The sequence below is a fragment of the Mercenaria mercenaria genome, chromosome 4 (assembly GCF_021730395.1).
Source record: "Mercenaria mercenaria strain notata chromosome 4, MADL_Memer_1, whole genome shotgun sequence".
NCBI classification, from domain to species: domain Eukaryota; kingdom Metazoa; phylum Mollusca; class Bivalvia; order Venerida; family Veneridae; genus Mercenaria; species Mercenaria mercenaria.
Window position 1 is genome coordinate 64,139,629 of NC_069364.1, and position 12,930 is coordinate 64,152,558.

Sequence of the window (12,930 nt, forward strand, 5' to 3'; positions counted from 1 at the left end):
GATGAGGAATGGTCACAGGTTACATCTGCATTAGTATCAAGTCATTCTAGTAAGGGGTATTGATGCTAGACGAAACGGTCCCATTTGGTTAACCTCGTATGGACGGACGAACAGGCAGGACAATCACTATATGCCTCCCGCATCAGTAGATGCCAGGGGCATAACAAAGGTTGCCGAAAAACTTTAACCTTAAAAATAACCTAAGTGTAACACCTTGGTGACCTTGACTTTATGTATAATGGGCCCAGCCCCTTCACATACTTTGTATCAATGTTTATGTCAAGTTACAGATATGACAGAAAAACAAAGGTTGCCGAAAAAACCTTAACCAGGAAAGGACACACTGACGCCGACGTCGGGGTGAGTTGAATAGCACCCCTATTCTCCAAATAGTGAAGCTAAAAAGGGGTTCAACAATGTGCGAACATCTCAGCTTAAGCAATAATATTGTTTGAATTAATACATACCAAAATTATAAAGAAATCTAGTTTCATGTCAATGAGCTTACCATTATTGCCATAAGGTCCAAAATCTTCAGTGTACTGTCTTTACTGGTTTGTGTTGAGAGGATTCCGTCTTTCAGCATCTTGTCGACACTATCAAGCAATGTAAACTTGTATATAGGAGCTGCAATTTCTTGGAACTCTGGATACAGCACACAAAGTTTCTCCATTCCTGATACAAGACATTTTGCACCATCTGATCCCTAAAATATTATAATTTTGTTACTGTTACTTCAAAGTGTGTGCGTGTGTATGTAAGTTTATTTATAGATGCCACCAGTAACCTATAAGGGTGACTCCTCCAGAAGACTGTTACTAATGTTAGTAGAAGGATAGTGCTAGATACAGAAGACACTCCAATTCCAGAAGCTTCCTTGGTTCTTTAGCATGCCGATGTAAAGCACCCATGCACAGGACTCTTATCCCAATGTTAGAAATTTTAAGTTGAATAGGCGGGGGCTCAAACTCACAACCTGAGACTGGTTTCCTAGTCAAAGAAACAGTGTTATCACTGGACCACTGCGTCCACTCTGTTTAATTTAAAGTACTGGGTCCAAGGTTATATAAACTATGATTATGAAAAAACCCATACTAATAGAATAATAGAACTACTCCCTAGACTAGGCTAGGGAGTAGTTATATTAGCGTATTTTTTTTCTCCATAATTATGGCTCTAGGACTCAAAATTAAGTCATTAAACTCAATCCACTGATGTGCCAGACCCCTGTGGTTGCAAGCAATATTCAGAAAATAATGGTCAGATGTTTCAATCACCTGCTGATAGTTCAGTTTACTCAAATCACTATGTTATACTCAAATATGCAATGCATAGAATACAACCAAGCAAAATAATAGCAGACTTGGTTTAACTGTGTCAGATCGTGAGAGGCAATGAAATGCATCACCACTCCTCATGTCCAATCAGCTTCTACTGAACTCTTTTATAAAACAAGAGGGTCATGATGACCCTGGATCGCTAACCTGAGTAATATGAGCTACATGTTTCGAATGTCAAAATGATGATAAAATATAAAGAAAGTCAGTAGGTCACATTCATGGTCAATGAAATTCAGTTTTACAATTTGTGTGCAAAACTGTGTATGTCATCAAAATTTCAAGGCTGTATCTTAAAAAACAAGAAAGTAGGTCAGTAGGTCAAGGCCACAGTCAAGTGACATCATATTACTTGGGGTCATCAGGTAATTATAATTAAACAGTCTTGGAAATAGGATCAGATGATTTTTTAAGTATTTTTCCTATATAACTCACATAATAATTAAGTGACCCCAGGGCGGGGCCTCTTTTAACCCCAGGGGCATAATTTGAACAATTTTGGTAGAGGACTACTAGACAATGCATCATACCAAATATCAAAAGCCTAGGTCGTATGGTTTCAGACAAGAAGATTTTTAAAGCTTTTTCCTATATAAAACTTGGGACCCCCAGGGCAGGGCCTCTTTTCACCCAAGGGGTACAATTTGAAAAATTTTGGTTGAGGACCATAAGACAATGCTACAAACTAAATATCAAAGGTCTAAGTGCTGTGGTTTCAGACAAGAAGATTTTTAAACTTTTTTTCATATATAAGTCTATGTAAAACTTGGGACCCCCGGGGCGGGGCCACATTTGACCCTAGGGGGATAATTTGAACAATCTTGGTAGAGAACCACTAGATGATGCTACATACCAAATATCAAAGCCCTAGGCCATGTGGTTTTCTAGAAGAAGATTTTCAAAATTTTCCCTATATAAGTCTATATAAACCATGTGACCCCCTGAGCGGGGCCATATTTGACCCTAGGGGGATAATTAGAATAATCTTGGTAGAGGACCACTAGATGATGCTACATACCAAATATCAAAGCCCTAGGCCATGTGGTTTTGTACAAGAAGATTTTCAAAGTTTTCCCTATATAAGTCTATATAAAGCATGTGACCCCCAGGGCGGGGCAATATTTGACCCTAGGGGGATAATTTGAATAATTTTGGTAGAGGACCACTAGATGATGCTACACACCAGATATCAAAGCCCTAGGCCCTGTAGTTTTGGACAAGAAGATTTTTAAAGTTTTTCCTTTCGGTTGCCATGGCAACCAGAGTTCTGCATGGAATTCAATTCTTTGAATAATTTTGAAAGGGGGCCACCCAAGGATCATTCCTGCGAAGTTTGGTGTAATTCTGCCCAGTGGTTTTCAAGAAGAAGATTTTTTTTAGAAATTGTTGACGCACTACGCACGACACACTATGCACGACAGACATCAAGCGGTCACAATAGCTCACCTTGTCACTTCGTGACAGGTGAGCTAAAAACAATGCTAGGACTATGAACAAAAGTGCCAAAAGTAACAACAACACTGAGACTATGATCCCAAAGTATCAAAAGTAACAACAAGACACTGAGTTCAGGTTTTCAACTTCTCTATGCTTGCTTTAGGCTTAGTTGGAAATATTTCCTCTTATTAATGTCAGAAGCCGTCTCACACAATGGTACAGAAGTAACATACATATCACTGATAAGATAATGATGACAGAGACTAAGGTTGTATACTATCACATTGTTACCTCGATCACTTAACTGCTTTAGAGAAAGGAACTGATACACAGGAAATATATCAAATTGATAACAGTTTGCTGTCTTTATATTAAGTTTTTGACTCTACCACTAAGGTATTCACTTTCTTATGGATAAAAAGAACAAACAACTATAGAACTTGCTTGGAATAACTAATAACTGCCAACACTGCTCTACACTTACCAAGAATGGCTTTGTCAAATTGATCTCCATAGATTCCAAATTTAGGTTTTCCAGAGATCTGCTTAGGATCAACTGATTCATGGCATTTTCTTGCTGCTGAATGCTTGTGAACATTGAATCTTTACTTCTGAAATCATACATTAATCAGTATCAATTAATTTCATTTTATTTCATGTTGTTTAGCAGTTTATTGAAATATAAGCTTGTCTATCAAATCTGGTATAAAGAGGGCAATATTATTACATGGAGATTTTAGTGACTGATTTAGATTAATTTAAATCTCTGTCCCAAGTAACCAGACATTACCCTAGGAAGCATACACAAGTATTCGGAATGCTTGAAATGGTTTTAACTTCTATGAAAAAATTTTTTCTTTCTGAACAAGAAAGTCAGTATTCAAAGGACGCCGCCAAATATATTAACATTTTCAAGTGTATAAATGCTACCTAATAGCCAAATGCAGTTGAAGATACTGCACACTATTATTATTAGACAAGGCTATCAAAGGAACCACTGAATGCTCCCTAACAGACTTTTGTCAAGTGATCTCATGCATTATCTACTACAAGTTTTCTTATTTTCCAAGAACAGTGTACCATTGGAACCAACTTCCCCCCAGTGCCGCCCACCTCCCTACCCTAGAGCAGTTCAGTGCTGCAGTTTGCAACCTAGAACATGTCTCGCCCTAGTTATCCTGCAAACTCAAATTTTAACCTTTTTATGTCACCAAATTTATTTTTAGTTTCTTCCACTCTAAATTTTTTATCACTATTTTCTTTCTCTTTTTGATTTTGACGCGCAGAATGTCTATGTTCCCGCAAAGGGTTTGACGTCAACGACAGGAAGATAGATATATTGTGTGACATGACTCCTTTCGAAAATGTACCAAGTATGAATTAACACTGCACTATCCTGATGGAAGATTAGATTTCTTCAACGATGCACTTCTTCTAATTGCCATCTATCATTATGAAAATTCCCTTCAACAATGTAATCATTTAGATTAAATTAAGTATAAAAGGGTAGATAATTTAAAAATGGCAAAAAATATATTTTTTGTGCACTGTAATTTTATTTAATGCTATCTATCTATATTTCAAATTCAACTGAAATGTCCACAGTGCTTAAGACATGAAGCTTGGGACTGAGAACCAAGTACAGAAAGAGAAATATTTTGAAAATCATACAGAGTTACTGTTCTTGCACATTGCATTTTCCCTTATTGCCCTCTGTATGTGTAAGCAGCTTGAATAAATTTCCTTCACCACTTTGAGGGATATGGCCAGGAGAGCTTAGTTTAAATGGAAATAATTCAAAAAGTAAGTATGGTAGTGTTATGGTTCTTGTACACTGCCATTCCTCTCAATGTGTTCTGTCAATGTGTGAAGTTCAACAAAACCCTTCTGATAGCTTGGAGTTATTCTCACGACAAAATAGACATAAGAAGTCAACAATAATAATTCAAAAAGTAAGCAAGCTAGAGTTATGGTTCTTGTACACAGCAATTAACTGTTCTTATGTGAAAGCTAACCAAAATCACTCTTAACAGTCTTGATGATAAGTGTTATGATTAAATTTAATTAGGCAGACTATCAAAATATGAGCAAGGCAGTCTAATGATTCTTGTACAATGCACCTTCTGTTAATGTATACTGTTTCAAATAATTCCCTATGGCACATTTTCCCAGATAAAAGGGAGATAATTCACTTCCTCTCAATGTGCTTTGCCATAGTGTGAAGATCTAATAAAATCCTTTATAAGTTTCAAATTATGGCCTACACAGGAAGGTTGACAGACAGATGGATGGACTAACATAAACAGGCAGTGATTATTGTATGGATTCCATCAATAGGTCGGGCCCTAATTAGACAAATTATTTATTCAGAGTTATAACTATAAATATGTTGTATATTTACTTTTTGGCAATGCCTTTGAAGACCTCAGCAAAATCTGTTTCTAAAGTTTTTCTCAGACTTGTTGCAGTGGCTTTAGCTCTGGCAGATACTTCATTCCTGATCTGTTCCATGGCAACCTTGGCATCACCTCCGTTCACACCAGCTATCATAAATACACCATTTTGTACCTGAAGATAAAAAACTTATAGATGAAGAAATCTCATTATATGTACTTATCAATCTCCAGGGTACATACAATAGGACTGGAAATGTCAATATTTTTCTACATGCAGATGAAATGTTCTTATCAGTTGCGTGGCATTATCTGTGATGTCATTTTAATTTGTGTTGTTGCAATAAAAAAGTTCATAAATTACTTTTCTATTTTACTGAAGCTTTAAGCTTAAAGATCAAATTTAAATTATTTATAACTTAAGATGTGTATCTTAACACGTTTATTAGCTTTGCATCAATAAATATGCAATAATTCTTTTGTAAAATGATATTGCAAAATTTTATCTGTAGCAAAATTTGTCCATATTTCTCAAAACAAATCGGATAACCAACAAAACTAGTCAATTATTCATTTCTTTCAAGTGAAAGGTAGGCACATTTCCACTAATTGCTTGTCCTTTATTATTCCAATATGAAATCAATAGACCTTACTATAATGTATCATTATTTTCCTATTCAAAATTATTGATATTTCAAGGAATTACTGCTGCTAAGGGGGTTAGGGTTACCTTGTTAATGATCTGACAAATGAGAGCAAAAATCCGAGCTGCTGTAGATTTGACATCACTTTTGCTGCTCACTGGGAATATATAAACTGTTCTCTTGGTGATAAACAGATCACTGATACTCTGTAAATAACAAATAAACAAAGCTATGGTAAATATACCAAGGGATGGACAAATATTTCCTGAAACAAATAACTATCATTTCAAATATATAGCTATTCCTTAAAACAGACAAATATCCCTAGAAACTGGTAACTATTCCTACAAACAGAATTATATTCACTGAAACAGATAGCTATGCCCTGATGGATAACTAATCTTCTAAACAGTCAACTTTTCCATAAAATAGACAACCATTCCCTGAAACAGATAACCATTCCCTGAAATGGACAATTATTCCCTGATACAAAAGAAAAAAATATTCCCTAAAACAGATAACTATTCCTTGGATAACTATAGCCTGTCAGAAGCAAACAACTGTTCCCCGAAACATGTAACTTTTCCCTGTTGTTCAGATCATTAATAAGAATATTCTTATACATTAAGTGATTCCAGAAACGTTCGGTTTTTTTTTTTTTTTTTGGTGGACTTCAAGTGATACAAATACAATTTAGGGTGTATTATGGCTTTTCAGCTTTCTAGTTGTGCAGGAAGACTCTAAGCATTACCTTGGGCATTACTACAGGCATGAGCACACCAACAGGTGAAACAACTTTTCTTCTACAAGCCATTTGGATGGCTTTCTCACAAACAAGAGGGGCCATCATGGCCCTATATCGCTCACCTGAGTTAAGTTGCTTGCTTGAACAAATTTTTTTGCAACAGCTTCAAAAACAAGAAAGTAGGTCAGAAGGTCATATTCATGGTCACTGAAAGTCAGTTTTAAGATTAGTATGCAAAATTATACATGTCATCCAAATTTCAAGGATGTATCTTAAAAAACAAGAAAGTAGGTCAGTAGGTCAAGGTCACAGTCGGGTGACCCTTATCACTTGGGGTCATCTGGTAAATATAATTAAACAGTCTAGGAAATATGATCTGATATTTTTTTAAGTATTTTTTTTCCCTATATAACTCATATATCACGTGATTCCTGGGGCGGGGCCTCTTTTCACCCCACGGGCATTATTCCAATAATCTTGTTAGAAATCAACTAGGTAATGATACATTCAAAATATCAAATTCATAGGCCTCGAACTTTCAGACAAGAAGTTTTTTTAAAGTTTTTTCCTATACAAGTCTATGTAAAAGTTGGGACCCCAGGGCAGGGCCTCTTTCACCCCAGAGGCATAATTTGAACAATTTTGGTAGTAGACCACTAGACAATGCAAAATACCAAACATCAAGGCTCTATGCCTTGCCGTTTTGGACAAGAAGATTTTTAAAGTTTTTTCCTATATATGTCTATGTAAAACTAGGGAACCCCGTAGCAGGGCCTCTTTTCATCCCAGGGGAATAATTTGAATAATCTTAGTAGAGGACCACAAAGCAATGCTACATATTAAATATCAAAAGCCTAGGTATTGTGGTTTCAGACAAAAAGATTTTTAAAGTTTTTTTCCTATATAAACCATGTGACCCCCCTGGGCAGGGCCATATTTCATTATAGGAGGATCATTTGAACAATCTTTGTAGAGGCCCACTATATGATGTTACATACCAAATATCAAAGCCCTAGGCCCTTTTGTTTTTTGACAAGAAGATTTCTCAAAGTTTTTCCCTATATAAGTCTATATAAATAATGTGACCCCCTTCCAAGGCAGGGCCATATTATATCCTAGGTGGATAATTTGAACAATCTTTGTAGAGACCCACTAGATGATGCTACATATTAAATAACAAAGCCCTAGGCCTTATGGTTTTGAACAAAAGATTTTTAAAGTTTTCCATATGTAAGTCTATATAAACCATGTGACCCCCGGGGCAGGGGCCATATTTGACCCTAGGTGAACAATTTGAAAAATCGTGGTAGAAGCCCACTAGATGATGCTACATACCAAATATCAAAGCCCTAGACCTTGTGGTTTTGGACAAGAAGATTTTTAAAGTTTTTCCTTTCAGTTGCCATTGCAACCAGAGTTCTGTACGGAATTTAATTCTTTGAAATTTTTTTAAAGAAGACCATCCAAGGATCATCCCTGTGAGGTTTCAACAAAATTGGCTTGGTGGTTTAGGAGGAGATGTTGTTTAAAGGAAAGTGTCAACAGACACCTGACGGATGGTGAGCAATCACAATAGCTCACTCTGAGCCTTTGGCTCAGGTGAGCTAAAAAAGGCTGAGTCAAGCTTGAACCCTGTACCTTATAAACTTACTTTGTAAATGAATGAAAATATTTCGAACAAATGAAGAGAACGCTTTTTTTTAGCCAGTCTGTTACAATGAATCTAAATCAGGGCTTCAGAAATTTGCCGGTTTGTCGGTTTTGGACCGATTTTTGACTTTTCAGACCGATTCGTGAAGTGAAAAAACGAAAGAAATCAGTCCCGTAAAAATGGAGGAAAGAATAAATTTCGGTCTGATATCTCAATACACAATCACCTGCCAAGTAGGAAATTGTTGGTCGCACCATCAGATAATCAATAAACGTGTCAATCGGTCTGATTGTCACTTTGATAATCGGTCCGTAATTAGCGCGTGACGCAATCAGTGCTTGCGCGGCACATCCTTTAATGTTTGCAGACAGCCGACTGCGGTGTATTAAACATTTTTGACTGGTTTCCTAACATTTCTGACTGGATCCAAATCATTTCGACGGGGATCCACTTCTTTTATTTAGAATCTGACGGATGGTTTATTTCAAAAGGCTATGTTTGATCACGGTAACAAACAAATGGTCGCTGCATTTAATCAAAGAGCTATAATTTTACATTATAGGTCTTTGATTTAATGAGACATCACACGGAAAACCGATAAAAATAATTTTTATAATTACTCGATTTGAAAAAAATACATGATTCATTTGTTGGGGCTCCAGTTGAAACAAATGCAGAAAATCGTCTTTGCAACCCGACTGTACAAAAAAAAACTAGAAATGTGTCCATGGGACACAGATGCCCCCACTACATGACATTAGTCAGGGGCCAGAACTCCTACAATACTGAATGAATCCGGATGCGAAACCCCAGGTGCACAACTACACATGCTGACCAACATTCCTGTAAACTTTGGTGATTCTAGGTCAAATACTTTTGGGGATATGCGCGACACAACATTAAAATGACCAATTTTTACAAAGTCAGGGGCCATAACTCCTACTGGACTGGATGAATCCAGACGCGAAACCCCATGTGCACAACTACACATGCTGACCAACATGCCTGTAAAGTTTTGTGTCTCTAGGTCATATACTTTTGGAGCTAGGCACGACACAACATTAAAATGACCAATTTTTACAAAGTCAGGGGCCATAACTTCTACATGACTGGATGAATCTGGACGCGAAACCCCAGGTGCACAACTACACATGCTGACCAACATTCCTGTAAACTTTGGTGATTCTAGGTCAAATACTTTTGGAGCTATGCGCGACACAACATTAAAATGACCAATTTTTTACTAAGTCAGGGGCCATAACTCCTACATGTCTGGATGAATCCGGACGCGAAACCCCAGGTGCACAACTACACATGCTGACCAACATTCCTGTAAACTTTTGTGACTCTAGGTCATATACTTTTGGAGCTAGGCACGACACAACATTAAAATGACCAATTTTTACAAAGTCAGGGGCCATAACTTCTACATGACTGAATGAATCCGGACGCGAAACCCCAGGTGCACAACTACACATGCTGACCAACATTCCTGTAAAGTTTTGTGACTCTACGTCAAATACTTTCAGAGCTACGCGCGACACAACATTTTCGGAAGGACGGACGGACGGACGGACGGACGGACGGACGGACGGACGGACACGGACGGACGGAAGGACGGACGGACAAGAGCAAATCTATATGCCCCCCCCCCCAAAGTGGGGGCATAAAAAAAATGGACGGGCAACCACGAATGATAAAGAAAACCGGAGTGGCACTGTTTATCAAATCGGTCTTTTAAAAGACGTTTCAAAATGAAATTTTGTTTACATCAGAAGAGAACATATAACTTTATAAAATGTAGTTGCTTATTGAAGTACAACGTAAGTGAAATGAAATATCCATGGCCAACCCGCGTGACGTTTTGGTACTATACATGCGGGAAATTCGATCTCAGCGTTCAAATAACGTACACATTCGGTCCGCGGCAGAGTATTCTTTAAATACTGAGGCTGTTTAGCAGAGAATATGTGTCGTGTAACTCACTTTGACGTATTGTATTTTATAGAATTCCATCAAAGAATGAGGAAACATCACAAAGTATCTGCCGTGTATACGGTATCGAAGTCACTTGCGTTGGCTTTTAGACTAGTTACGCACACGTTGTCAATGCCTCGTATTATCTCGGAAAAACATCGAAATTTAAACAAAGTAACGATCACACATAACACTGCATAACTGTCTTCATTGTATGGTAACGCGCGGTGACTGGTAACTCATTTTTAATGCATGACATGCTTATTTCTTTACCCTATCAAGTTTTACAAAATATGTAATATTGGGAATGCCAGGATTTACGTTTCGGACCGATTGAGTTATCAAAATTTCCGGAGCCCTGATCTAAATAAAAAGATTTTGTCACTAATTTATTTAAGATTTACCAATTTTAAAACGGTTGGTTACAAAATTAATGATTTCACACCACCATACATTATAATGAATAACTATACAATAAAATGAAAATCAAACCTCATGGCACTGCACAAAATTGGCCAGGAATCTGTCATTAACTTTAAACTGTGTGAGCGTCTCCAAGGGGTCAAGTGTCCTGTCTTTCTCATTCTTGAAATACTTGACAAGACTCTGATTGACCTCTGACCCATGTACAATACAAACTTTTACGAGATCTTGACTGGTTGGCTTTGGATAGGATGGTGCTGTAAATAAACAGTTCACGTAACTGTGAGTAACTTTCTAATTTAATTATGAAATATTGATTGTATCAAGAAGTAGTGGATATTATTCAACTTTCAATACTGTGAAATCATTAATATTCGTGGGGAATTAATTTTTCGTGGATTTTGTGGTTGAGTCAATCCCCATGAAAATGCTGTTTTGACCAAAACCACGAAATTTCATGCCCACCAAATTAAATGATTTCACAGTATATACTTTAGGTACTTTGATTGTATTGCATACTTTTTACACCCAGTCACTATCCTAAGAAAACCGAGATATTTGCTCAGACATTAATGCACCAGTCACAGATGGACCAAACATTGGTGATTCAAAACACTGTACTTTGTCAGCAAAATAAGAATAATTACCATAAACAATCAGAAGTTACATACTTTTTTCTAAGAGTAGTTACATGTTGTTGAAAAGATTCTTTGTTAATTGAAAATAAATTAACATTAAACATTTTATACATATATATTTTGTTTCGTTAGGTTAAATGTTGCACCAACAAAACTGTAAGTCATATGGCAACTTTTCAGCTCTGATGGTGGAGGAAGACCCCAAGTGCCCATCCAGGTGCATTATTTCATCAGAGGCTCAGTGGAACCTCTGGGAGGAACTACCAACCTTCTGTAAGCCATTCGAATGGCTTCATCATATGAAGAATTCAATGCCCGGAGTGATACTAGAACCTTAAATGTTGAAAGACAAGTGATTTGAAGACAGCAGCCTTTAAACCACTTGGCCACAAAGGTCTGCATGTTATATCCAATCTGTCGCTAATGAACAATTACCTTACTAGCTATTGAAAAATGAATTACTTTGCATCTCAGTATTAATCTTTGTTATATTTACACAGTCACTTTGCTTAAAGTTTCTTGGCAAGAAAGTGGATTTATTTGTACTTATTTTAAATATGTGCCCAATTACTAAAATGTAAACATTTATAATGTAAACTAAGGTGCAAGCACAATAATACAAGTATTCTATTTATTATTCAACCTTTAACCTGTTAAATTTCAATAATGAACTTGTCCATCTTTCAATTTGGGCAGTACCATTAACTGTTTAAAGGGGTACTTACCAAAAAGATACTGACTAAATGGCAAACAGTGCAGATCAGTGCAGATCTTGATCAGACTGCACAGATGTGCATGCAGATCATGATATACACTGGTCACAAAGGCAGAATCAATAGTGTCCAGCATGGTAAGGGTTAAAACTTCTGAGCTATTGTGCATACCATTGCACCCAGAGGTGTTTATCATTTCCAACTACTGACCTGATGACTTACTACATGTATGTACCTACTACCGCCTCGGTAGCCTAGTGGAAGAGCATCCCCTTAAGAGTGCGGGAGGTCAGGGATTCGATCCTCAGCCGCGTCATACCAAAGACGTAAAAAATGGTACTAGTAGCTTCCTCGCTTGCTTTCTCGCTTGGCGTTCAGCATTAAGAGGATAGTGCTAGGACTGGTCAGCCCGGTGTCAGTATAATGTGACTGTGTAGGGTATCATGCCACATGTCTACGGCGTGATACTCTAGTGAGGAAGCACTATAAAGCTGGGCACTGTGCTCACTGCTACAAGTTGATACCGTCGTTTATATGACTGAAAAATTGTTGAAAAAGACGTTAAAACCCAAACACACACACACACACACATGTATGTACCTACCTTCAATTAACTTAGTTCCTTGCTGAATTAAAATCTCTTTTTCTGGAGAAATACAGGGGTACCCATCTGTATTGATTTCAATTGTAGATACTTTGTGAGGCAGTATTGATACCCCTGTCCCTCGTATATTTACTTTTTTCAGTTGTGAACATTTGTTAACAACTGTATGAAGCCCTGTTTCTGTAAGTCTACCACATCCGGCAAAATTTACCTGAAAGTTGTGGAAAGAAATATATATTATATATATTATTTTGAGCTCTTCATTCTAATTTCAGAACTTATATATATTTCTTAAAAGAAGTTTAAACCTGTTTTACATTGTTGTTAGAGAATGTTCTTATGCTAACTTTGCTTGATGCTTCAATATT

The 12,930-nt window shown here is 37.0% G+C and overlaps 1 protein-coding gene across 1 annotated transcript in view; it reads right to left on the reverse strand.

Moving 5' to 3' along the window:
• Nucleotides 1-12,930, reverse strand: part of LOC123552925 (uncharacterized) — a 106,474-nt gene that overhangs the window by 79,395 nt on the left and 14,149 nt on the right. Inside the window, exons 6-11 of the mRNA XM_053541508.1 lie at nucleotides 12,563-12,773; nucleotides 10,677-10,864; nucleotides 5,898-6,017; nucleotides 5,176-5,342; nucleotides 3,259-3,385; nucleotides 509-706 (exon numbers count right to left, since the gene is read on the reverse strand). Of these exons, the coding sequence (XP_053397483.1) occupies nucleotides 509-706; nucleotides 3,259-3,385; nucleotides 5,176-5,342; nucleotides 5,898-6,017; nucleotides 10,677-10,864; nucleotides 12,563-12,773 (1,011 nt within the window). The remainder of the gene's footprint in view (nucleotides 1-508; nucleotides 707-3,258; nucleotides 3,386-5,175; nucleotides 5,343-5,897; nucleotides 6,018-10,676; nucleotides 10,865-12,562; nucleotides 12,774-12,930) is intronic.